This window comes from Tiliqua scincoides, chromosome 5, assembly GCF_035046505.1.
Source record: "Tiliqua scincoides isolate rTilSci1 chromosome 5, rTilSci1.hap2, whole genome shotgun sequence".
Taxonomy (NCBI): domain Eukaryota; kingdom Metazoa; phylum Chordata; class Lepidosauria; order Squamata; family Scincidae; genus Tiliqua; species Tiliqua scincoides.
This window is the reverse complement of record NC_089825.1, coordinates 19864391-19890646: the sequence shown is the minus strand read 5'-3', so window position 1 is coordinate 19890646 and position 26256 is coordinate 19864391. Positions and strand designations below refer to the sequence as shown.

General features: G+C 44.1%; 1 protein-coding gene across 12 annotated transcripts in view; it reads left to right on the top strand.

Annotated features, from left to right (window-relative positions):
• KIAA1217 (KIAA1217 ortholog) overlaps nt 1-26256 on the top strand; it is a 252662-nt gene that overhangs the window by 109577 nt on the left and 116829 nt on the right. For 7 of the 12 annotated variants that reach the window (XM_066629009.1, XM_066629017.1, XM_066629010.1 and 4 more), the window contains exons 3-4: nt 5172-5252; nt 23550-23745. In XM_066629009.1, the coding sequence (XP_066485106.1) occupies nt 5172-5252; nt 23550-23745 (277 nt within the window). The remainder of the gene's footprint in view (nt 1-5171; nt 5253-23549; nt 23746-26256) is intronic. The other 5 variants (XM_066629018.1, XM_066629011.1, XM_066629019.1 and 2 more) reach the window with 2 other exon arrangements.

The window sequence follows — 26256 nt, the reverse complement described above, 5'->3', positions numbered from 1 at the left end:
AAAACAGACCCCCCAACACTATCTGCCCCAAAAAGAAAGCTGCAATTTTAATAATGATCATTTAATGAGCAGTTGTATGGTGCAATTGATGCTTCAAAATTGTTCATATGCATTATCTAACAATCCTTACAACAGCGCTGTAAAGCAGTGTTTCCCAAACCTTTTAGCGCTGGGACTCAGTTTTTAAAATGACAATCTATGGTGATCCACCAGACAAAAAAAGAAAGATCTAGAAAGAAGCAATATTTATTAGTAATGCTCCCAAGGCTGCTAGAGACCTTACAGCATGCATGTGTACACATTTGCTAGACTCTTCCAAGAAATGAAGTTCAAGGACTGTTCCCCCAAACCTTTATAGTCATTCCAGGTACCCAGAAGGGTGAAGTGGTGAGAAAGACGTGCAGTTAGAAACTTCTGGGCCAGACAAAAGGCTGTAACTGGGTTTGTTTGCACATGAACTACAGAGCACACCAATTATGAGAAAAAATTGTGACATTTTAATTTGAGGGTATGAAGATTACCTCATACCACAGGTTTGTATTTCAGCTAACGATTTTCATCTGCAAACTGAAAGGTATTTGAAAAGTTGGTTTTCTTTTAACATTTCAAAAACTTTTTGCAACCCACCAAAAATCAGTTCATGATCCACATGTCACAACCCACAGTTTGGGAAACACTGAGTGTTGTTTGTCTACAGGCTGTATATGGGAGGCGGAGGCCAAGAGGAAACAGCTTGCCTGAGGCGACCTAGTGAGTGCATGATAGAGGTGAGGTCTGAACCAAGAGAATCCTAATTTGCAGCTGGTGTAGCCATTACATTACATCAGCTCTCTGTTTGCACCCATATAGTTTTTCCACTTGGGGCAAATAACAATTTCAGGGGGCCAATTTTCATCAGGAAAATGGTGCAGGGGGAAAAAACACTTCCTCCTTGTCACAGTCCTGATAGGATTTCCAAACTTCCAGGATTGTTCTGAAGTCTCTAAGAATCAGCATCTATCTCCGGGTGGCTATGAAAAGCCATCCTGGAGATTTTAAAGGGCTTCTGGGAATTTTCAGCATGTGGTGGGGAGACCACTAGGAATAGTTTCAGTCAGAATTGGCAACCTTAAGTCCAGATTCAGATTCTCCCCTCCCCATCCCTTTGTGGCTTTAAAACATATTGCTATAAAGAGACAGAAATGTGATACTGCATTTCTGATCTTATTTGATTTAGCCCTAAGGGACTCTTTCTTTGTTGCTGTTGGAGCAGAGGTTCACATCATGCAGGGAGTAGCATTTTTGAACACTTTTAAGCATGCCTTACAGACCTGGTGCACCTTTTGGTTAACTGGGTCAGTTGAAGTCGAGCTAACAGGGAAACAACACAGGCAAATAAAAGGGATGCTGCAGAATTTCACAAAGACTAGTTCCTTTCCCACCTCTATCTCACCCTCTTTTTCAAACCACTGTTGCCGCTAAATACTTCACTTTTAAAAAGCATATGATCTTGGTTTCTACAAGCTTATCTCTGCGTGTTTCTTATTTGCAATAAGTCATAATCGGCTTATGAAGAATCATTTCCCGAGCTATGAAATAATTTTCCCAGCAATGTCAGGAAGGAGAGGGATAATGATTTTGAGGTAGCGAATCAACAAAGGGAACAGATGGGCTTTTAAGGGAAAGCAAACAGATTGCGTGTTTGTACAACTGTCTCTTTTTAATGATGGAGTGAAATTGAAATACATAAAATAATGGGCAAAATTTTGGACCAGCCAGAGAGATTACAAGTGTGTTCAAACAGCTTAACGTGAGACCCATAAATCCATGGAGAGGTGGTGAGAAAGCCCACCCTCTTCTTTTTTTCCTGCTCTTTCTGTTTTGCCATCAGCCTTTGGCCGTTAAGATGTAACAAGCTAGAAGTGAAGCATGGGTGTACACTGAGAGATAATGATGGGCTATGCAGAACATTTGGAATTGCGCAGCCTTAGGAGTCTGAACATCAAATGTTTCATGAATTTCCATTAACTTTGTTCTTTGTATTTGCATTCTAGTTCGGAGACGGGGCGGTCGTCTCCTTATTTGCAAAATATTCTTTGGTGCCTGCTCCTGGTTTCCCAAACTGCCAACTATTTACCTTGTACTTCTCTCCAGCATTCTGTTCTCTGTGACGTGATGAGGTGTGGTGTGAAAGAGTTAACTCTTTCAGAGTTAATTTCACCATTCCTTAGCTGAAATATTTGTGCATTGTTAACATGTAACTGCTACATTAGCCTCTGGTCCATACTCAGCAGAATTACCACTACATTCTTCCTCCCTTCCCTGACCCCGCCAACAATAAAAAGCACTGTCAGGAAGTATCACTGTTTGCACACAGACCCAACAAAATTATTCCTTTGCAGGAAATGTGCATTTGATCCCAATTTCCTTCCCTAACTCTTTCAGAGTTAATGTTCCTCCAAGTGAAACATCAGCATCTGCATTTTTAGATCTAGCCATTGTTCCTGTTGTAGTCTCCTTCCATCACTCATTCCTGGATGGCTGTCAACAGTATGATTTTCTTTGTAATGCATCCTGGAATTTTTTGCCTAATACAGTGTCACTGTTAGGGCTGCAAGCTTGAACTGATTTCATCAACATTTATAACAGAGCAGTCCTATGCATGTCTTCTCAGACTTAAGCCCCATTGAACTGAATAGGACTTACTCCCAGGTAAGTGTGTACAGTATAGGATTTAGCTTTAGTTGACTCTTCAGCTCAGGGTTCTGAATTACTTTGGAAGGACTATTTTGATTCTGGGGTGTAACTGAATCTACTGCTGTATGACACTGCAGAATGCCTTGTGGTATGGTGTTCAGAGTGTTAACCTAAGACTGAGTCAACCTGTGTTCAAATCTCCATTCAATCATTCAGCTCTCTCTTAGGATAACCTAGCTCACAGGGATTTTCTGCAGGAGATAAAGGCTGCAATCCTATCCACACTTACCTGGGAGTAAGCCCCATTGACTATAATGGGACTTACTTCTGAGTAGACATGTATAAGCTTGAGCTCAAAGTGCACCAATAATTTATTTTATTTATTTATTTATTAGATTTGTATTCCGCCTTTCTCCCCAAAGGGCACCCAAGGGCACCCAATAATTGAAACAGTTGTCTATGCTTCTTTTATTATCTGAAAAAGGTATCTGTGTAGAGCATTATGTTTTATATGGTTTTATTTAAATTTAACCTGTTAATCAGCAGGGCAACATTACTAATTAAGTAACCATTTAGGGCCCAATCCTATCCAACTTTCCACCTCCGGTGCAACCGCAATGCAGCCCAGAGGTAAGGGAACAAATGTTCCCACGCTTTGAGGAGGTTTGTGTGACTGTCCCCCTACCACAGGATACAGCACATACCCCATTGGTATAGCTGCACCGGCCCTGAAAAAATGGATAGGATTGGGCCCTTAGTTGACAGCCTTACAACTCAGTCCTCACTAAAGGACCCTGCTAATTGGGTAAGAGGCACTTTTTCAAGTGGGTGCTCCTTTTTTTAGCAGGGGGAGAGTAACAGGCCCACCTCACCCCAGCACTGTCTGTTCTAGTGGCTGTCTGCTGGTATTCCTTGGCATCTTTTTAGATTGTGAGCCCTTTTGGGACAGGGAGTCATTTAGTTATTTGATTTTTCTCTGTAAACCGCTTTGTGAACTTTTAGTTGAAAAGTGGTATATAAATACTATTAATAATAATAATAATAATAATAATAATAATAATAATAATAATAATAATAATAATAATAATAATAATAAAGGAAGCACCAGTAGAATGTGTGCTCCACCGGTGCTTTGCTGCAAAAGAGCCAGAAAGCGTTTTGAGGTACTTCAGGAAGCTGGTGCACCAGCGGAACAGCATGCCCCGGTGGATTGACAGAGACGATCGGAGGCAGATTGATCAGTGGAGATGGTTCCACTTGATATTAATGCCTCACTTGTGCTTCTGGTATTTCCTGCATTTTTTTTTTTTTTTTTTGTAATTCTTGCTATTCTTTCCTGCTTTTTTTATCTCGTTATGAAAACACTTTTTTTTCCTTTGCCCTTTAACAAACAAATGTGACTAGTGGGATGTGAGGCTGTTCAGTGGGGATTCAGGAGTTCAGAACATGAGATCAGGAAGAATGTGTAATTAGTCTGTGGAACTCCTTGCCATGGGATGCTGTGTTGGCACTTGGCCTAGATGTCTTTAAAAGGGCAGATTTATGGAGGAAAAGTCCATCGCCAGTTACAAGCCATGATGACTATTCAACCTCTGGATTTTGGAGGTAGCCTGTCTCTAAATGCCCCATGCAAGGGTGTGGCAACAGGATATGGGTATCTTGATGTATTGAGTGCTCCCAGGGCATCTGGTAGGGCACTATGAGACCCAGGAAGCTGGAGTAGAGGGGCACAGATACAAGAAGATGGGCTCTTGGTCTTATTTAGCAGAGCTCTTTATGTTCTTAGGGGCAAAGGTTTCTGGCAGGAAGGTACAGGAAAATTGAAGATGTAGGGCTGGTTCAGGCAGGCCAACAAACCATGATTACTGGGTTATCTGGATCAGCTAGCAAGTTATCTGGATCAGCAGATAACAGTTAGCAGATCAGTTAGCAGTTATCTGGATCAGCTAGCAAGCATGTACAGATAGGTGTGGCTGAACAACGAGATTATGTTCTCCGAACCGAGCTCTGTCATTAAGCGATTTTGTCGTTATGCACTCTCGCCTTGTGTGGAGTTGGTATTGTCCTTAGCAGGCCCCAGAGGCCTCCTAGGGTCATGCCATGCCTCCATGGGCCTCCGAATGGCACACAGGAGCATCCAGAAGCCACTTCCTGTTTTCAGAAGCAAACTGGAAGTCGTTTTCTGAAAGTTATTAAACCAGCAATGGACCGTCATTGGTTAGAACGTCGCTAAGCAGCACACACCTGTGTGTTGGGATGACAGGTGTGTTATTGAACAGTAAACCACAAAATCATCACATGCAGGTTCTCCTACCTTCTCCATTCTTGTATTCATTCTTTTTTTTCTGCTCATCCTCCAGTCTTCTACAGGCTGTTGTGGTTTGATTGCTGTACGGTTCCATTTTATGCATTCCATCTTTTTTGCTTTGTTTTTATTTTAAATGTTTTCCTCTCTTTCCCCCTCCCTCCTTTTTCTCTCTCCTTCTGATCCACAGGCATTGCAGTGCATGTTGGCCTCCCTCCATTCAGAACTTGACATTCAAAGGTACTTGATGAAAATTGAATCCTCTCAGAGAGTTAGTACTGTCCTTTCTTTTTTTCTTCTGCCTTCTGCCTTGGATTGTGCTTGCTGTTTGGTTTGGCTTAACCGTGTGAAATTTGCCCTGCAATAAGTAAAGTATTCCCAGTGAAACCTGGAAAGCCTGCATGCTTTCTTCCTGCCTCCCACCTGTCCAGGGTGAACTGGGTGTACTCAGCAAGCAAAATGCATGGGTGTCCTCCCAAACGTCAGTTTCTAAGTGCTGGATTGTTCTGCAAGAAGCATGGGTCTGGGCCAGCCTTAGGGCAATTTGATCAATTTGGACCCTGTACCTGGAGGACCCCCACACTGGGGCAGTGAGCAGAGTGCCTGCAGTTGGCACCTCTGTAGCTGATGCTCCAACATGGAATCTTCCATGCTGAGGTGTTGTGAGATGACCACAGTGTGCAGAGCATTGCCTCTGGATGGCCGTCCCTCCCACCCACCCCTGAATCTGATTGACTTGAAATCACACACACACACACACACACACACACACACACACACACACACCCGAAGCAACTGGCAGTGACACTGCTGCTGTTTGCCTTGCCTTTACCACTCAGCCTGACCCCCCCTCCAAAAAAAAGCAGACCCCCCCTCCAAAAAAAAGTTTTGCTTTGGGCTCCGCAGCTGGCCCTGGCATTGGTGTAACCAAAGTGACATGAAAAGGATGGGGAGACCGTTGTGTGTGCCTCTTTCACTAGCTGTTTTGAGAAGCCCAATAATTTCCAGCAGCACAATTGTATCAAAGATTGAGTCAATCTTTATTTTGTGTTGTATGCAGCCATTTCAGATGGTCTCTCTTGTCATGTACTGCCTGTGTTGGACAGTTAATCCTCAAGAAAGATGCCTGGAGCTGTTGTATTTAAATCTTACAGGTTTTGTAGCTGCTTGCAATCATAAGTTACCTCAGCCTCTGTCCCTCAAAGGCATTTTTGTTTTTGGTTTTTTCCCCACCTAATCTTTATAATATATAATAAAGGAAAATATTCTATCGCACAATAAGTAATTAATTGTCATTTTTTTTTCAAGGGCAGGTTTGAATAGGAGTTGCAATACCTCATCTGTCAGCCTTTGTAAGCGAGTGCCACAAGCAGAGCTCTTTGCGCTCTGTTGTATTTGTTTCATATGCCCCTTGGATATTTTTCTTCAAGAGAGAACAGGAGTGTAATCTGTTTCTTGGACCAGAACATATTGGCCTAAAGGCTCACATAATCATGGCTGCTGTTTCTTAGTATTTCTTGTTTCCATTTTCTTTTTCTGGTTTCAGGAAGTCACGCAAGATATTTGCCCTCTATATCTAATAGTTTTTATTCAAATAAATACAGGCCTGAGAATCTGAGGGTCAGAAAAGCTTTTTAAAAATAAATTTATGGCAGTTTTATATGAATTTGGGGCACTGATTCCAAAAATGGCATCCGTTTTGCCCTATCACATGTAGTTTCTGAGATACAGTATAACCTCAGTGAATGGGTCAAGCAGCTTCCTTGTGAGGGAGGCATGGAATAGGCTTCACTAATGAGGTTATGCCATGCCTCTGAAACTAGACATGTTGGAGCAAAACTAATGCCATTTTTGGATTTAGCACCCCTAATATACCCATGAATAGGTCTGATTTTTTAAAACAGCAAAATGTGTGTTCGCTTGTGTAATTACTTTCCTAAGTGCAATTTTTGGTAGGTAGAGTCTTCACCCCCGATGAAATGTAGAAAGCTCTGGTAAGGATCACTTCAGGAGCAAAGGGAAGAGGTTTGACTTTCAGCTGAAATGGTTGTGAAATTGCAGCATGTACACTGGTGTGTGTAACTGTTTTTGGGCATGAGCAAACTGACAAAAGCTGAAAGATGTGACTGTCAGTTACAACAGTATTAGGGGCTCTTTGGGGTAAGAATTTACTCAATAGCTGGCCTGTGAAAGATGAAGCTGAGCCCCACAGCAAACCATTGTTTCTGATTCTGGTTTGGAGACTAACTATAAATAGAGGATAACCACAGTATTTTTGATTTAGTCATTATGGTATGCTGTGATTATCAATGACAGGAGTAATTCAAAGCCTTAGTTTTGCTTGATCTAGATATCCCAAGAAGAGGAACATTTGAAACTGCTTTTTATGGATTTGGACCATTTGTCCACCTAGGTTAATATTTTCTACTAGCATTGGCTTTCCAAGGTTCCAAGGGTCTTTACCAGCCCTACCTGGAAATATGAATACAAGATCTTCTGCATGTAAAGCATGTGCTCTGCCACTGTGCCACAGTTCTTCCTTGAAGGTGTTTACAGAAAGAGAAACCACCTCTTTAATGGGTTTTCCTCCCCATTCCAGGATCTACTCAGGTTCTATGAACCCATGGAGGAAGGAGTAGAGTGTGCAATCCACAGCATGTTCCCCTATTCTCAGTGAAATGAGTCATTGTTTGAGGCTGTGATCGAGAAACCCAGAGTTAAACCTGTCAGATTTATATAAACATGTTTCCCTTTTCACCTTCCATCCTCTATACAATGGGATGAAACATTTCTAGTAGCACTGGTACAAGATCTCCTGGTGCTTGAGACAGAGTGCCGACCCTGCTTACAAGCAATTGTGAAGATGAACCACCTTTAGAAATGCCTGCATAATTAAAACAGAGCGCAGGAATGACTAACCTGCATATTTCATATTAATTCTTTATCCATCCCCTGGATTAAAGGACATATTAATAGGCTGACCACAGCATCAGGAAAAAATGTGGTGCATCAACATCCAGTGGGAGCCATTAAGGTTGCTGGAAAGTGCTGCAGACTTTAAAAAAATTAGTTCCTCCCCTAAGAATGCAAACAACATAAATGTGCTGATTCAGCTAAATGATTCCTGACCCACTGCCATTAAAATCAGTGGAACAAGTTGGTCATGACTAGCTGAAACCCCATGGCTCTCAGTGGGATTTAGTAATGACTGATTTTAGTTGAGACTATTACCTGGGATACCAAGAAGAGTACGTGGTGAGTGCGGTGAAAGAATCACAAATCAAAAGCAAAAGCTTATAGGGTGATGTTTTTCTGGTTTTTTGACAATGGAGAGCAGAATCATGCCAAAAATGTGGTAGTGGGAAGTTTTTTCATTTAGCAAATCTAATTGAAAGTACCTGTGACTCCCATGTGTAACTGAATTTTGGAGTCTCTCACATCTCTGCTGGTAGAGCGCAGTGTCCTAGAGTGTCCAGGTGACAGCCGCATGAGGGTCCACACCATCCTGAATGTGGTAGCTCTTATGGAGGCTTCTGTTGTCCATGGAACAATTGAAAATATCTGCACAATAAGAGATTTCAGTTACAATTTTTAATTATAAGAAAATTTATAGACTTCATTTCCACTTATAAAAGAGCCCAGGTCAGCTAACGATAAGATTAAAAGCAAGATGTAAAAAATAATTGCAGTTGTCTTAATACAAAATCATGCAATCAAAACAGGGAGGGAGAGAGAGAGCAGATAAGATAATCTCAAAATTCCATGACCACCAATAAAGGAATTACCTGTATTGGCAACCTTCAGTCTCGAAAGACTATGGTATATAAAGGAATTAAACACCTGCCTAAAGTAACAAGGAGGTGGCAAAAAGCACTAGTGTAGTTGGGGAGGGGCGGGAAGTAACACACCTGAAGGGGTGTCAAGAGACCTCCCGGTGAGTAGAAGTGCCTTCCAGTTGCATCCAGAAGACCTTCTATGGCCTGGGGGTTATATGGGGATGCCAAAATTTTATGTGCCTCTGGGTGCCAGATGCCCTAGCTACTATACTTGCAAAAAGACGTATGGAAGAAGCCAGGTGTATGTTGTAGGGCAAAGAATTCCACCTCTGGGCATCACACACCTTCTTATTTCCCACAAAAGATTGTCAGGTACAGGCGGAACGTACAATAATGTTGTTCAGAAATTGGATAGTCATTGTTTACAAGGTCATACAATGTTTCACATTCTTAAGTAGTTGAAAGAACCAGGGGCAGCTGTTGTGGGGTTAGTTTCCTTGTGAGCTGAGAGTCCTGGGGATTTATGCTGATTTTGTACATCTGTTTATTTAAAAATACCAGAGGTGAGCAGGCAGACATTTTCCAAGACAACCAGTATTAATCTTACTGGAACCTTGGTTTCCAAAAGCAGTAGCAGCTTGCTTGCTCTCCCCAGCCCCTCCTTCAGATTATTTCTACAAAACCTTGTCCTCTGCAAAAACATAAACCTTTTTTTTTTCTGGCCAGATTCTGAATTGCAAGCCACAATTGACTTGGAGTAGCCACTAGCCATTAAAGGCCACTGAAGCAAATGCTTTCATCAACAAATCTGTACATTGTACAGAGTAGGTCATTCTGCATATCCAAAAACATGCTTGCCACACTGGACATTTGGATATCAGCCACTTTAAAGGTCATTGATCCTCTAGTGCAGTCATTTTCAACCTTTTTCAGCTCGCGGCATACTGACAAGGCACTAAAATTGTAAAGGCACACTACCAGTTTTTTACCTACATTAAATTACTACTTTACAGTTAATCTTCAATTAATAAAATTAATACAATTAAATCATTACATGACAAAAAAATTGACAAGAAGCACGGAGAGGGAAGTATATGTGGTTTCTGAAAAGGAGGAAAAATTCTATGTTCAAATTCTTATCTAAAGTGCCAGAAAGTGTTGGCAAAGACAGGGCAGGTTGATCACATAGTGGGTGAGGGGCAGTGAGGAGAAATGATTGAAACAAGTGCAGGATTAAACTGGGGGTGGGGGAGAGAGAGAGAGAGAGAATGTGAGGCAAGTGATTCTGTATCTTTGGAAGGTGCGGATAAGTGAGGGGAGGGACAGTAAGAGAGTTGCTAACTGTGATTGTGAGATTGGAGGGGAAATATTCCTGGGGAAGGGGGTGGGGGAGAAGAGAAGAGAGAAGTGCCAATTGCCGCTTGTGTATTTGAGAAAAAAGAGTGCAACCAAAAGCCCAATCCTATGCATGTCTGCTCAGAAGCATGCATGCATGCTCAGAAGTAAACCCCATTATAGTCAATGGGGCTTACTCCCAAGAAGTTGTGGATGGGATAGCATCCCCAGAGCCCAATCCTATGCATGCCTGCTCAGACGTAAGCCCCATTATAGTCAATTACTCCCAGGAAAGTGTAGATAGGATTGTGGCCCAGTGCCCTTCCTCTAAAAGCCCCAAAGTGCAGGGAGGGTCACTTTGGGGAGTTGCAGGCAAACTGGCAAGGAAAAGGGACTTTCAGGGAACCTTAGGTTGGGGGCCTCAGCAGACTTGCTCGCTGTGTACCTGCGTGCCCACTTCTGGCTCCCTCTTCTCACTCACTCCACAGCTCCCACCTCCTGGCTCCTCCAGGCTTCTCTTGTTGGCCAATCAACATGCAGACAGGCAACAACCTCCTCCATGCCCAACCCTATGCATGTCTACTCAGAAGTAAGCTCCATAGTAGACAACCTCCAGGAAAGTGAGGATCAGGTTGCAGCCTGAGTCGTGCTCAGTAGCAGGAGCAAGCTCCAAGCGGACTCTTCAGCTGCTGCATGCGACCAGCCCCTTCCCTGGCTACTCCCTTGCTTGTGCTGCCTGCCGCGGGAGGCTCAAAGTAGCCGCTTCTCCCACATGCTGCTGCCTGCCTCCTCTGATCCTGCGGCACACCTGAGGCAGCTTCAGTGTTTGGTGTCTTATTTCCTTTGCTAAAGAAGAAGCGTTTATTGCTTCTTCTTTAACAAGTAAGAAGTGAGCAAACTAGAATGAGTGAGCAAACAAGTAAGAAGTGAGCAAACTAGAATGGACTGAGCTCCTACCAGCGCATGCGCGCTGGAGGAGCTCTCCAGTCCTACCACCCTGACAGCCAGCCAGCCAATCAGCTCGCAGCAACTTCCCTGTTGCCGGCTGTCAAGGGGAAAGCCCAGCAATCTCTGCTGGCGCGCCAGGGAGGCGCGCAAGCAGTCTTTCTTTATCTGTGGGGCAGCCATGTGAGGGAATAGACACCCCCCCACTGTGTCTTGCATGCCATTGCACAATATCTGTCTCTCTGGCTTTCTTTTGCCTTCATTAGCACAGTTGTCTGCATACTGTGGAATGATGTGATTTTCTTTTTTCTTCTCTAAAATGAATGTCCATTGAATACTGCATATTATGGGCTTTCTCCCATCTCTTGATAATGAAATAATAATACACAAGAAAGAAAAATGAGTTACAGTTCTCCCAGCTGCTGAGTGTTTGGATATTCTTTCTCCAGACTTGAATCAATTTCTGTTTGCACAGGTGAAAGTCCTCAAGATACACATGAGGATAACTTTTTTCTCCTCTGACTCTGTGTGTGTGTGTGTGTGTGTGTGTGTGTGTGTGTGTGTGTGTGTGTGTAACTCTTACACGAAAAGGCAGTGCTCTAAAATACATGGAGGATGAAGAGCAGTGGAAAGGTTCTCTTTTTCTGAAAACAGTACAAAGGAAAACATTTTAACAATCGCTGGTCTACTATGAAAACTTGACTGGATGTAGAAAGAGGGCCTGTAAATTGCAAAAACCCCAGGATGGGGCCCTAGAATGCCTCATCTGCCATGCTTTGCAAAAGCCCAAAAATGCCCTTTGATGAGGCCAAGTGTCAGTGCTGAGCTTTTGCCCTCATTGCAGAAATGTCTGAGCACTCCCAGCTGTAGGAATGAATGGCTGCCATCACTTACATGGGAAAAGATCACGGGTATGTACCTCATAGACACCATTGGTGTAGAGGCTAACCTGAGCGGAGTCCATGGTAACCTCAGCCACCAGGAATCAAACCTGCTTCTACCTGCATAGACATGCCTTTTTTAACTACATAAACCCATCCTTCGATCTGTTTCTTGATAACGCTACAAAAATTGATGGAATACTGGGTTGTTCCATGAGTCTCATTGAAGTTAATTGGACTTCAGCTAGCTACGATTAATACAATGCATCTAATTGATTTCAGTGATGCACAGCTATGACAGCACAGTGTGCGTCTGCATGTGTACATAATAGTATATTACATATTGCAGTGGTGGAACATATTTATTTTACAACCTTGTTCATACGTGATGAGCACAGTTCTGCCCAGTCTGGCACAGCTACCAGATTTTGTGAGGTTGAACCCTGTGTTGGTGAATTTTGCTCTTTAAAAATAAAATATTAACTACTTTCTTAGCAATAAAAATGTATCTCCTGGGGTTTATTTTTTTAAAAAAAATAAAGTATCCAGAACACAATTCTTGTCATCAGAAATAATGAAATATATAATCTAATATAAATGTGCAATACATCAGACAAACATTTATGAAAGTGACAAACTAGAAGCAAATGGCGTGAAAGAAGATGAATGGTTGCCATTGTTAAAATCATATAATGGTATAGTTAGCATTTTAAAGACTCCAGTTAAAATATCTCATTATGCTGTATAAGTAATGTTTGATTTGCATTTCACCCTTTTCCTTTCATTCTGTTGAAACATCTACAGGAGAGATCAACAGAATATTCAGCAGGAAACAAGACTTTCTTCCCAGGAATCTGTATTTTTCCTTTTAGGATATGGTGATTTTACAAAGTTTCATCTGGTATAATAATGTTTCCCTACACCCACACTGCTATCCAAAGCGTGGGTGTAACATCCAGTATCTCTTCTATTTCATGGATACAATAGACTTGACACAGTACCTTTCACCTTTTTTTTTTTTTTTGATACCTCAAATCCCTTATTTTTGTATTTCTATCATCCAATTTTAGGGCTCCACTGAGTTACAACATCTCATAATTTTTTGGAGGGGAGGGGATCTTTCCACTAGATCATAAAGTGAAGGTACTGGGTTTAAGTCTGAAGGAACAGGTAAGAAGAGAAGGGCTAGCTATGGGGAGAAAATTGAAGGATGCTTTGAATGGACATTGGGACAGTTGGCATCCTTCTGTCTCGGAAGACTATGGTATTGCGCTCTGAAAAGTGGTTCCTGAACAGTGTCCTTTCCAGTGCACGAAGCCTGGGTAAGGTAGATATGGAGGATAGACTGGTACCCATGCAGCAAATCCCCCCTCTTTACGTTGCTGAAATGGTCCAATGGATAGGCAGAAGCCAATACGGTTGGTTCCGGTGTCGTCGCAGGAGTTGCCAGAACGTGACTGTGTTCAGCCAAGAACTGCCTCAGGGACTCCAGCTCCGGATTTTGCCTTGAGGTTGACTCCTGAAGTCTTTTCCATAACTGGATGTAGCCACAAGGCAGTGGAGGTTTGGGATCAGAGTTTTCCTTCTCTCAGATGAGCTGCCTTCCCAGGTTAACAAGTCCCATCTATCCGGTGGACATTGGGAAAAGGATGTAAAATAAAAGTATTAACAATTTACCTGGTAGAATGAATAACTGAATGGAGAGTAACCAGAGCAGAGAAGTATCAACAATGGAGGACTGTAGTCTTTTGGTAGATATCAGTTTGATTTTTCAGTACCTTGAACTGTAAATGCATTTCTCTAATATCTTCTTTCTCTTCAACTATTTTAAACTTGGGTGCCTCTTTACAGGTTAGCTGCCAGTGAAATTCAAAGAGTTCCTTCCTTTCTCCTCTACTGAATAGGAGTACATCCTGTTCTCTGGAATGGGGCTAATGTAATCTCCATTAGTCAAAACTCAGTTTTTCAAACAGAAGCCAGCAATAATAAGTCGGGATGGAAAAGAATTAGATAGACCAGAACTCAACTCCCCCCATTACAGAGAGCTCTCTCCAAGGGGTTACCACACCATTTGGTTGATATTAAAATGTTTGTGGCAGTCAGTAGTGTCCATACCAGGTCAAGCATGGCTTATTTTCTGAGCCAATAAAACTTTGGAAGTTGCCCATCCACTATCATTGCAGTAATTCTTGGGAAAACTGCACTCCCTGAGATCACCAGGGCATTTCTTTCTGACGTGTCAGGCAGGGGAAAGAAGAGAAAGGGATCGGTCTGCCTCCTTTCCTCTTCCCAGAGCCCCACTGCTGCTAGCACCCTGGCTGAATTAAATCTTGAGAAGGGAACTGGGAGGGCTTGGAATATGGAAGAAGATTGGCAGTTTGGAGGAATGGCCAGAAATTCTTCTCTAGGTCTGGTGAACTTCACCCCATCTATATCCCTGTTACCACAGCAGGGGACGGGGCATGGGCAAGACACAGGTCATGTTGTGGTGTAGAATCTACATGCATTTCCCATCATTAATAGAGAAAAGTTCCAAGTTGGGGTGGGGAAGGCCTCCTTTTATCTGCCACCCATGATGAAAGCAGAAGGTCTTCTAAAACAGTCACAGCTTTTGCTGAACAGACTCTGCTGTGCAAAGTCACAGAGGAATGGGATGTCTGGAGAAGCCTGAGCTTGAACAAGGAGAAACAAGTACAGCTTCCTTCATCAATGTGGTTATGGCTGCAACTGTTACAATCTTTTCTGCAGTGTGTTCTGAAAAGGCACTGGAATAATGGGAAGAACATTACACAGGGCTACCAAATAAAATAATAATTTTTAAAAACATAAGAACATAAGAACATAAGAACAGCCCCACTGGATCAGGCCATAGGCCCATCTAGTCCAGCTTCCTGTATCTCACAGCGGCCCACCAAATGCCCCAGGGAGCACACCAGATAACAAGAGACCTCGTCCTGGTGCTCTCCCCTACATCTGGCATTCTGACTTAACCCATTCCTAAAATCAGGAGGTTGCGCATACACATCATGGCTTGTACCCCATAATGGATTTTTCCTCCAGAAACTCGTCCAATCCCCTTTTAAAGGCGTCTAGGCTAGACGCCAGCACCACATCCTGTGGCAAGGAGTTCCACAGACCGACCACGCGCTGAGTAAAGAAATATTTTCTTTTGTCTGTCCTAACCCGCCCAACACTCAATTTTAGTGGATGTCCCCTGGTTCTGGTATTATGTGAGAGTGTAAAGAGCATCTCCCTATCCACTCTGTCCATCCCCTGCATAATTTTGTATGTCTCAATCATGTCCCCCCTCAAGCGTCTCTTTTCTAGGCTGAAGAGGCCCAAACGCCGTAGCCTTTCCTCATAAGGAAGGTGCCCCAGCCCCGTAATCAGCTTAGTCGCTCTCTTTTGCACCTTTTCCATTTCCACTATGTCTTTTTTGAGATGCGGCGACCAGAACTGGACACAATACTCCAGGTGTGGCCTTACCATCGATTTGTACAACGGCATTATAATATTAGCCGTTTTGTTCTCAATACCCTTCCTAATGATCCCAAGCATAGAATTGGCCTTCTTCACTGCCGCCGCACATTGGGTCGACACTTTCATCGACCTGTCCACCACCACCCCAAGATCTCTCTCCTGATCTGTCACAGACAGCTCAGAACCCATCAGCCTATATCTAAAGTTTTGATTTTTTGCCCCAATGTGCATGACTTTACACTTACTGACATTGAAGCGCATCTGCCATTTTGCTGCCCATTCTGCCAGTCTGGAGAGATCCTTCTGGAGTTCCTCACAATCACTTCTGGTCTTTACCACTCGGAAAAGTTTGGTGTCGTCTGCAAACTTAGCCACTTCACTGCTCAACCCTGTCTCCAGGTCATTTATGAAGAGGTTGAAAAGCACCGGTCCCAGGACAGATCCTTGGGGCACACCGCTTTTCACCTCTCTCCATTGTGAAAATTGCCCATTGACACCCACTCTCTGCTTCCTGGCCTCCAACCAGTTCTCAATCCACGAGAGGACCTGTCCTTTAATTCCCTGACTGTGGAGTTTTTTCAGTAGCCTTTGGTGAGGGACCGTGTCAAATGCCTTCTGAAAGTCCAGATATATAATGTCCACGGGTTCTCCCGCATCCACATGCCTGTTGACCTTTTCAAAGAATTCTATAAGGTTCGTGAGGCAAGACTTACCCTTACAGAAGCCATGCTGACTCTCCCTCAGCAAGGCCTGTTCGTCTATGTGTTTTGAGATCCTATCTTTGATGAGGCATTCCACCATCTTACCCGGTATGGATGTTAGGCTGACCGGCCTATAGTTTCCCGGGTCCCCCCTCTTTCCCTTTTTAAAAATAGGCGTGACATTTGCTATCCTCCAATCTTCTGGTACCGTGGCCGTTTTGAGGGACAAGTTGCATACCTTAGTCAAGAGATCTGCAACTTCATTCTTCAATTCCTTAATAACCCTTGGGTGTATGCCATCAGGGCCCGGTGACTTATTGATCTTTAATTTATCAATGAGGTCTGAAACATCTTCTCTTTTAACCTCTATCTGACTTAACTCCTCGGTTAGGAGGGGCCGTTCGGGCAGCGGTATCTGCCCGAGGTCTTCTGCCGTGAAGACAGATGCAAAGAACTCATTTAATTTCTCTGCCATCTCTAAGTCTCCTTTTATCTCCCCTTTCCCTCCCTCACCATCCAGAGGGCCAACCGCTTCTCTGGCGGGTTTCCTGCTTCTAACATATTTGAAGAAGCTTTTATTATTCCCCTTAATGTTGCTGGCCATGCGTTCCTCATAGTCTCGCTTGGCCTCCCCTATCACCTTCTTACATTTCTTTTGCCACAGTTTATGTTCCTTTTTATTCTCTTCATTAGGGCAAGACTTCCATTTACAGAAGGAAGCTTCCTTGCCCTTCACAGCCTCTCTAACTTGGCTGGTTAGCCATGCGGGCACTCTCCTGGATTTAGTGGAACCCTTCTTTCTTTGCGGTATACACCTCTGCTGGGCCTCTATTACTGTTGTTTTAAGCAGACTCCATGCACTCTGGAGAGACTGGACTCTTTTTACCCTCCCTTTCAACCTCCTCCTAACCAGCCTCCTCATTTGAGGGAAGTCCGCCCGTCGGAAGTCAAGGGTTTTTGTTAGAGATTTGCCTGGTATTCTTCCCCCAACGTGCACGTCAAAACGGATCGCAGCATGATCACTGTTCCCCAATGGCTCAGTAACGTTTACATCTCTAACCAGGTCCTGCGTACCGCACAAAATTAAATCCAGAGTCACCTGTCCTCTGGTGGGCTCCTTGACTAGCTGATCTAAGCCACAGTCATTTAGCACGTCAAGAAATCCGGTTTCCTTATCGTGACCAGAACACAAATTGACCCAGTCAATATGAGGATAATTGAAGTCCCCCATGATTACAACCCTGTCCTTCCTTGTCACCTCCCTGATCTGTTTCCTCATTTCAAGGTCCCCATCAGATTTCTGGTCTGGAGGACGATAGCACGCCCCCAGTATTACATCGCTGCACAAGCCTGGTAATTTAACCCACAGAGATTCTACGGTGGAGTCGGACCCACCTTCAATCTCTACTTTGCTGGATTCTATCCCTTCCTTAACATAAACGGCCACCCCACCTCCAACACGCCCCTGCCTGTCCCTCCTGTAGAGTTTATAGCCCGGGATTGCGGTATCCCACTGATTCTCCGCATTCCACCAGGTTTCCGTTATGCCCACTATGTCAATATTTTCCCTTGTCACCAGACATTCCAGTTCTCCCACCTTTGCTCGTAGACTTCGGGCATTCGCATAAAAGCATTTATACACGGAATGCCCCAGGATGGGCTGCTTATTCGCTCCTTTGTCCCCGCATCCTCTCATTGTGCCAAACCGTCTATCACATCCCATCACCCTACCTTTCCCAATTTCTTCTCCTACCCTGCCTTTGTCTTGTTGTTCTCTAACCTCCCCATCCTCATCCCATAGGGATGAGGAGTCCCGAACCGGATGCCCCTCGGCTCCTGTCGGCCTTCCCCCAGGGATCAGTTTAAAAGCTGCTCTGCCACCTTTTTAATGTTATGCGCCAGCAGTCTGGTTCCATTCTGGTTCAAATGGAGCCCGTCCCTCTTGTACAGGCCCCGCTTGTCCCAAAACGTTCCCCAGTGCCTAACGAATCTAAACCCCTCCTCCCTACACCACCGTCTCATCCACGCATTGAGACCCCTGATCTCCGCCTGCCTAGCTGGCCCTGCGCGTGGAACAGGTAGCACTTCAGAGAACGCTACCTTTGAGGTCCTGGCTTTCAGCTTCCTGCCTAAAAGCCTAAATTTGGCCTCCAGGACCTCCCAGCTACACTTGCCCACGTCGTTGGTGCCGACATGCACCACAGCCGCTACCTCTCCCCCAGCACTGTCTACTAGCCTGTCTAGACGAGAAGTGATGTCCGCAACCTTCGTACCAGGCAGGCAAGTCACCATGCGGTCCTCACATCCGTCGCAAACCCCCCTCTCTATGTTTCTAATAATCGAATCCCCCACTACAAGAAGCCCCCGACCCCCCTCCCACCACTGTTACAATCTTTTCTGCAGTGTGTTCTGAAAAGGCACTGGAATAATGGGAAGAACATTACACAGGGCTACCAAATAAAATAATAATTTTTAAAAACCAACAATGTTTTAATTGCCAAGGATGTTTGAACAAAGTTAGGATATTTTTGGGATGCTGAATCCAAAAATGGCATTGGTTTTTGCCCAGCCGACGCCATGGCTTCGTCCCAAGGAAGCAGTTTGAATCAGCATATAAGGTGGCTGTGCCGTACTCCCAATACTAGAGCCAATCAGGCAAAATCAATGCCATTTTTGGATTCAGCACCCCAAATATGCCCAAGAATAGGTCTAAGACAGCAAGATGTGTGTCTTTATGTAGGCCAGCAAGCCAGAATGTAAGCCTGCGTTATTTATTTTACCAGTGAATAGTTGTCAATAGTATAATGCTAGTGTTTGGATCACAGGCCACTGGGTGTTGGAAATCTGGTGTTTTATTTTTGCCTCAAAGCTAATGTCTTACACGAGCCTAAAACGGTGTAACTATAAAAGATTTCAGTAGTCTGTGGTTTGCACCAGTGGGTGTACCAGTCAGTTTCCATGTCTGTGGAGCAGATTTAAATTAATGAGTGGAACTACTTTATGAACCTCCCTTAATTAGTGCATGGTAAGCTGCTTAGCATTTGAATGAGTGACACTGGCCACTGTGGTTTGTTGGCCATTATCAAGCTGGCAAGAATCCAGAAGGGAATCTGAGACCATGTATATAAAATGCTACAGTTTTGCTCAAAAACTGAAGCATAATTGTACCCAATGGGCAGGAGCAAAGTGGCCACGCAGCACCCATTTTTCAGCCTGCTCTAAGAACCAGCTGACCAAATTTGGAAAGGGGGTTGGATAGGAAGAAAATTCCCAACGAATAAGCAATTTTCTGAGTTTTTGTAAAGCAAAAATCAAATGCCTGAAAAATCATGATGAATATTCTCCTGTGAGATTCAGTTACAGACATTTGAGAAATGAGGGTGAAATTTTCCCTGTAGAATATTCTTAATAATAATTCTCCCACTAGTTTAATTCCTAGACTTTTCCAAATTTTTACTAAACCTTTAAAGCCTGAAATAGGTGATGCAGGAGATCTATGCTTAGACCTCCCAATGTTGGTTTTTTTTTTTTAAAAAAAAAGTCTTAAAAGTTGCAAGATGGGAAGATTTGGGGTTTTGATTGGAGCAGCAGTACTGCTGGACAGGGTGTGTAACACTTTCCTCCATGCCACCTTCCTGATCTAACTTATTCCCAAACTACTATTGGCCCTGTAGCTGAATCCAAGTATCTGTCATACCTATATATATTTTTCCCCAGTGCAGGGCTTAAAAGTAGCTTCAGGATTATTTCAGTTTGGAAAACAGCACAAGTGCAAAGGGTTAACCCTTTTCCTTTATCAAAATTGGACACCTCCCCTTCTAGCTGCTTTGCAGTGAGATAATTGTTGTGATTAATGCACTTTTACAGTGCTACCCAGGGTTGTGTGACCAAGGATTGCCACCCAGTATCATTCCATCATGGGTCTGCCCCTGCTGTGTCTGCTACAGCACTTACTGTGTTCCGATGTGCAGTTTTTACAAACCAGCAAGTGTGGGACTTCAGTTTTATTTAAAGGAACTGCACAAAAATAGAGTCACTTTACATAGTATCAGAAGCCCTGCACCTCCTTCATTGGGAAAACTGTGTAACTTAGAATAGTAAGGAAACTGATCAGTGTTGCTCACATTTATGGTGGACGAAGGAGGCAAGGGCAGTTGGAGGAAAGGGCACCTCAAATCTGCTTTCCTCCTTCCCCCATATGCCACTGACATGAGCCCACTCCATGGTCCAGCCGACCTTGGAACTACCTGTATATCAGAACCTAATACAAAATGAAAAAACGGTTACCTGTCCCAGACAGACTCAGAATCTAAAAAGAGACAGCAGAAAAAGCAAAGTAGAGACCAGGAGAAACAGGTGATCTCCTTCATCATATGCCTGCCTCTTGAAATAATGCTGAATGTCCTTGCAGTTATGGCCTCATCCACAAGTGGTATTTCAGATAATTGAAAGAGCAAGATGATTGCCCCCTTTCATCTTATTGTTTGCTTTTGGGTCACTCTCAGGCATTAACATATGTGTGCCAGCATGGGGTGTTTATTACCTTATAGCCTAGCTGTGATTGACATCCTAGAAGCACTTCAAAGCATTCTCCCTTTCTCTAAGCAAAAGTGAGTGGGCTGTAATTCCTGAAGGAGCAGAAAAATTCTGTTCTAAATCATGTCACTACAGGACACTGGATAATACCTAAGATATTAATGCAACCCTTTCTTGGGACCGCAAAGCTTCAGAGGCGTTCAATTTCTCGTTAAGTATTTCAAAATTATTATATTTTTGTTGAGTCACTGGGCAAGTTGGCAAAGAAGGAAAGAAGGCTGAAGTGCTGCAGCGAGGTAATGAAAACCTAATAAAAGCTAAAGTTGCTCATTTAGCCAAGGTCACCAAGGGAGTATAACATGCTGTTGCTGTAGCAAGCTCACCTCTTTCCACTTAAAAAAGCCAAATGTCAGCAATATGGCTCTCTCTCTCTCTCTCTCTCTCTCTCTCTCTCTCTCTCTCTCTCTCTCTCTCTCTCTGGCTTTAAATCTAGTCCTGAGTGATTGGAACAATGTTTTCCAGCCTTCTAAATATAGAACATCATTAACACAGATGAATCAGAGTTTAAAATGAGACAAAGAAACATGATGAATCCTGTGATCAGGATTGGGAATTAGAAATTATGTGTTCTGGTTAGAAGCCCAGGGCATGCCTGTGTGAGAACTCTCTGTGGCCCTACATGGGAACTTCAGCACTGAACCAGAGGCAGGAGATGTCCTCAGGGAAGCGAAATAATGTGATCCCAGGGAACTCTTTGTGTAGTTTCTGAGGTGACTCAGGCGCTGTCTCCCACATGGGCCTAATGATTATATCCATTTGCAAGGCAAATGGCTGGAGGGGAGCACATCTGCAAAACGGAGACTAGATATCGTGCAGAGATGGGTAAAGATTCCTAAATGCATGTGGAGACTTGGAACTGCAGCTTGGGAGTGAAACTCACCTCAATAGCTGAACATAGACCACTGCTCCACCTAATTCAGGATCCTCTACACCAGCTTTTCAACCTTCTCATGGCACACTGAGAAGGCGCTAAAATTGTCAAGGCACACCATCGGTTTTTTGACAATTGACAAGGAAGGATAGCACTGATGGCCTGGGGCTCACATCCCCCAGTGGCCCTAATATATGACCTTCCTCCAAACTCCCATGGCATACCTGTGGACCATTCACTGCACACCAGCATGCTGTGACCCAGTAGTTGAAAATTGCTGGAATTGAAAGCCAGTTCTCAGGCTTTCAGCTGGAGGTCTTTCTGCCCCAGTTCTACCTGGAGATGCTGGGGATTGAACCTGAGACCTTCTTGATACAAAGCATGTGCTCTTCTACTGAGCTTATAGCCCATCCCTGAACAAGCATTATGAGCTTGTTCCCTGAAGCCTTTCTTTCTCCTTCCCAGGTGCTATTTCCAAGGGAGCCATTTAGGGAAGACAGTTATTCTCATCTGTTCCTTAAGTTTGAGTCCCCCTGCATTTCTTTCTCAGGAGCATCTACATCTCATGTTATGAGAGAGAGAGAAATCACTGCAAAACTCCCCTCACTCCCAGCCATGGGGCTCATGGAGTGACCCTAGGCTAGTCAGGATCTCCGAGTCCAACCTACTTCATGGGGTTGTTGTGAAGATAAAATGGCAAGAGGTGGATGAAAAGAGACCTATGTGTACTGCCCTAAACTCCTTAAGGTAGGGTGAGATATTTTAGAAGAAGGAATACTGTAAAATAGAGTGCAGACTTAAAACGCATATTCACACTACAGGTTGAGACTAATTTGCATGAGTTCCATTCCAAGCACTCACATGGATGGCAAAAAAGGCGCTATAGCAAAACAATTTAAAAAACAAAGTTTCTTTGTTCCAGTGATTTAAAAACAGCCTTGCTGACCTTTGGGATGTAAGATAATAGTCCTTAAGAAGACAATCCATCAATCAGTCCTCCTCCAAGCGCTTACAAAGGCGCTTCACTCAGCCCCTCCCTTCACCAATGCAAAATGATCACTTTTCTTTCACGTCCTCAGAGGGAAGGGCGGGGTTGCCTGGAGAGAGAAGGATTGATGGATTGTCAACCAGCTGCCCCCCCTCTCTCATTAAGGAGGCTATTGTAAATGAACTGTTCAGTTTTTTAAACTGATTTTAAAGGGATGCATTTTTCCCCTTCTCCAGGGTTCAGCACCTTCCTTCTCATTTGCAGGGGTCATTCGTGTTGAGTCAAATCTGTGTATAAAAAATCCATGTATAAATAGGCTGGACCTGTATTCTTCTGAACTGAGAAATGCCTCTTTACCTAAGAAGCACAATGGTACTGACTGTGGTGCGTTCTGCAACATTTGTAAGAGATGGGGATTTTAAAAAAAATGCCCCCAGCAAGTCTTCAGAATTTTTTCTCTATAAAGTGAAGAGATGAAAACATTTTTCATCAATTTTTGCAGTATTCAGGTCATCCACTTTTATGTACCAGGAGGGCAAAGATTTTGGGGAAATTAGGGTGTAACTACAGTACAAAATGGGTCAAGGAGCGAGCTGGAAAAAACTTTAATTTGTTGTATATGGGTGTTGTTAAGAACATATCTTCATGCTTGCATAGTGCCATAGTTGTAAGAACAGCAGGGAGTGGAATCACCATCCATCTAGCCCATAATGTCTTTGCCCCAAGTACTTATTAGGTATGAATTTTGTGCAGTTGGATGTACAGCAATAAAAATCTTAATGGAATACCCTGGGACAATCTTTTGTAAATAACATACATGAGAATCACCTTGAGCGCACAAGGCCTGATATAATTCTGTGCTCTGTAGCCCAGCTGATGTTTTATCTTTGTAAAAACAGAGAAATGTTTGCCTTCCTTCCCTCAGGGGGCGGGATCTTGAAGTTACTAAAAGTGTTTGTTTTCTAGCAATGATTTATTTACTTTTTATTTCACAGACAAGAAGTCCAAAGCTATCTCAAAGCCCACAGTCCAATTTGGGAGATCAGGCAGAATATTCCTCGGAGGCATCTGCTGACTCTTTGGAAATCATGTCTGAAGGAGATAATCTAACTCCTTTCTCCAGAGGAAGCCGGACACGAGCGAGTCTTCCAGTGGTGAGGACTACAAATCAGACAAAGGAGAGATCACTCGGTAAGACATCTCCCATGTTTTTACCCTGGCCCAGTTCTGATGACTATGTGACAAGAGAGTTGGATTACCTTCCCTACAAAGAAAGATCAAGGGCCCAATCCTATCCAACTTTTCAGTGCCAGTGCAGCCACAATGCAGCCCCGAGGAAAGGGAACAAACATTATTTTACCCGGAGAAGGCCTCCATGACTGCCCCCGTAGCACAGGATGCAGCGCATGCCCTATTGGCATGGCTGTACCACCTCTGGAAAGTTGGTTTGGATTTGACCCTAAAACATTTGTTTCTTTTTAGTCTAGAACAGTGGTTCCCAAACTTTTTAACACCAGAACCCAATTTGTAAAATGACAATCTGTCGGGACTCCCCTAGCCTCTGATTTTATTCTTTTTACTGCGGTGGGGTAGGGAACACCTTCTGGAGCATTTGTTGAGCTTCACATTTATTGGATCTGCTGTCATTGTATTCCGCTCGGCCTGGCCTTCGAAGTGGATTGAGGCACCTTTGCCTACATGCAAGTAAACATGTATGCACTGCTCAGTTTTGCTTTTCATAGGCTCAATACATTTTCCTTGTCAACTTGAAGGGGGAGACTTCCTTCTCCAGAGTTTTTTGGGAACTGCATTCATTGGATTGGGACCAGTCTGGTGGTGTTACATTCCACTCAGACTGGCCTTTGAAGTGGACTGAAACGCATTAACCCACTTGCAAACGTGCACATGAGGCTCCATTTCACTTTTCATAGGGCTCAGTACATTTTCCTTGTCAGCTGTCATGCTGTCAGTATCACAACCCATCAACAATCAAGTCGGGACCCACTTGTAGGTGCAACACACAGTTTGGGAACACTTGTTTGGAAAAAAATGTAATTAAAGTGAGGATCTGCAAAAGTGCATAACATTCTGAATGGATTAGAGAAAGTGAATACGGAAGGGTTTTGCTCTGTCTCTCATAACACCAGAATGTGGGGTCACTCAATTAAATGGTTTGGTGATAGATTCACAACAGAGAAAAGAAACAACTTCTTCATACAACATATCATTCATGAATTACATTCACTACCACAAGCTATGGTTTGCCACTAGCTTGGATGACTTTAAAAGGAGTTTCAACAAGTAAGGGCGCAATCCTAACCGGAAGTTATGCCAGCATAGGAGTTACAGCACATTTGCGCCTCTGTGGGCAGGAGCCGCGTTGGCAGGCAGAAGCCTCTGTGGCAGCTCCCGTGCCGGCGCTTGTGTTAGCGTGCTCGCGCTGGCACAAGCGGCGAAGGTAGGCACGGGGGGCGGGAGGGGGCATTTCTGAGCAGGGGGGCAGGCGATGGGCGGCCCCGGGGGCGGGCGTGCAGGGAGCTGGGGGCGGGGCTGGGACCCGGTGGTTATGCTGGATCCCAACCCTTGTCCCCCGAGAGAACGGAGCAGCTTCCAGCCGCTCTGCTCTCCTCAGACTTGCGCCACCTCCAGAAGTGGTGCAGGTCTGAGGAGACCCATTGGGGCATGCAGCCCTTACCCGGGGTAAGAGGAGGAGCTTCCCCTTGCCCTGGCTGAGCCGCTGCAGCCAACGAACCTGCGTTGGATGCAACGCAGGCCTCCTGGCTTGCCTGCTCCAGTGCAGGTTTAGATTGTGCCCTAAGTCCATAAATGGCTATTAGTCCTTATTACAAGTTGGGGCCTGCAACAAAATGTTGCAGTATATACTCCACCCTAATGGAATTGTGCCTGTTCAATTTGCCTGTTCAAGTTCCAGCCATCCTGAATGAGAAGACTTGCTTTTCTGTTTCAGGACTTGGGGCAGGGACAGGAAGGGAGAGACATTTCAGGAGGGGAAACACAACTTTTTGTTCTCACTCTCCTGAAAACAAACTGAAATCTTTTATTGCTGCATAGCAGTGGGGCAGGACGGAGTGACCCTGGAGAGTGGGCAAGGGAAATGGTGCAATTGATCTATTTTCTCTGTCGGAAACTTCCATACATAACGCAGGACGGAAGTTTCTTTTAACTTCCTTGCATGAAGCCTCCCTCCCACCTTAACCTTGCCCAGGCCAGCTTCCTCCAAGTTGCCAGGGACTTGGTCTGTCCAATTCCTTCTCCCTCCCTCCATTTCCCTTTTCTTTTTTCCCCCCAGTTGACAGCTCCAATATACTGTGTTTCAACTGCTCTTACTATACTGTAGGTCTTAGAAGCTCCACCAAGTATGCTGAAACCACTGCCCTGAAACTGTTTTGCTTTCGTACCTACATGTACTCAACCATCCAAGTTCAGCCTTAAAGGGAATGTAACCTTCGTAGTTACTGGTTACTGAATACCAGTTGCTGGGAAAAAACAACAGTGAGGGCTAATATAGCTTTTGTGCTCGGCTTCTTTTAGTCACCCAGTTGGCTACTGTGGGGTCTTGGACTAGATGGCTCTTTGGTTTCATCCAGCAAGGCAAGGGCACAGTCCTAACCAACTTTATAGCACTGGCATAGCTGTGCCAATGGAACCTATGCTGCATCCTGCCATGGGGTGGCACCAATA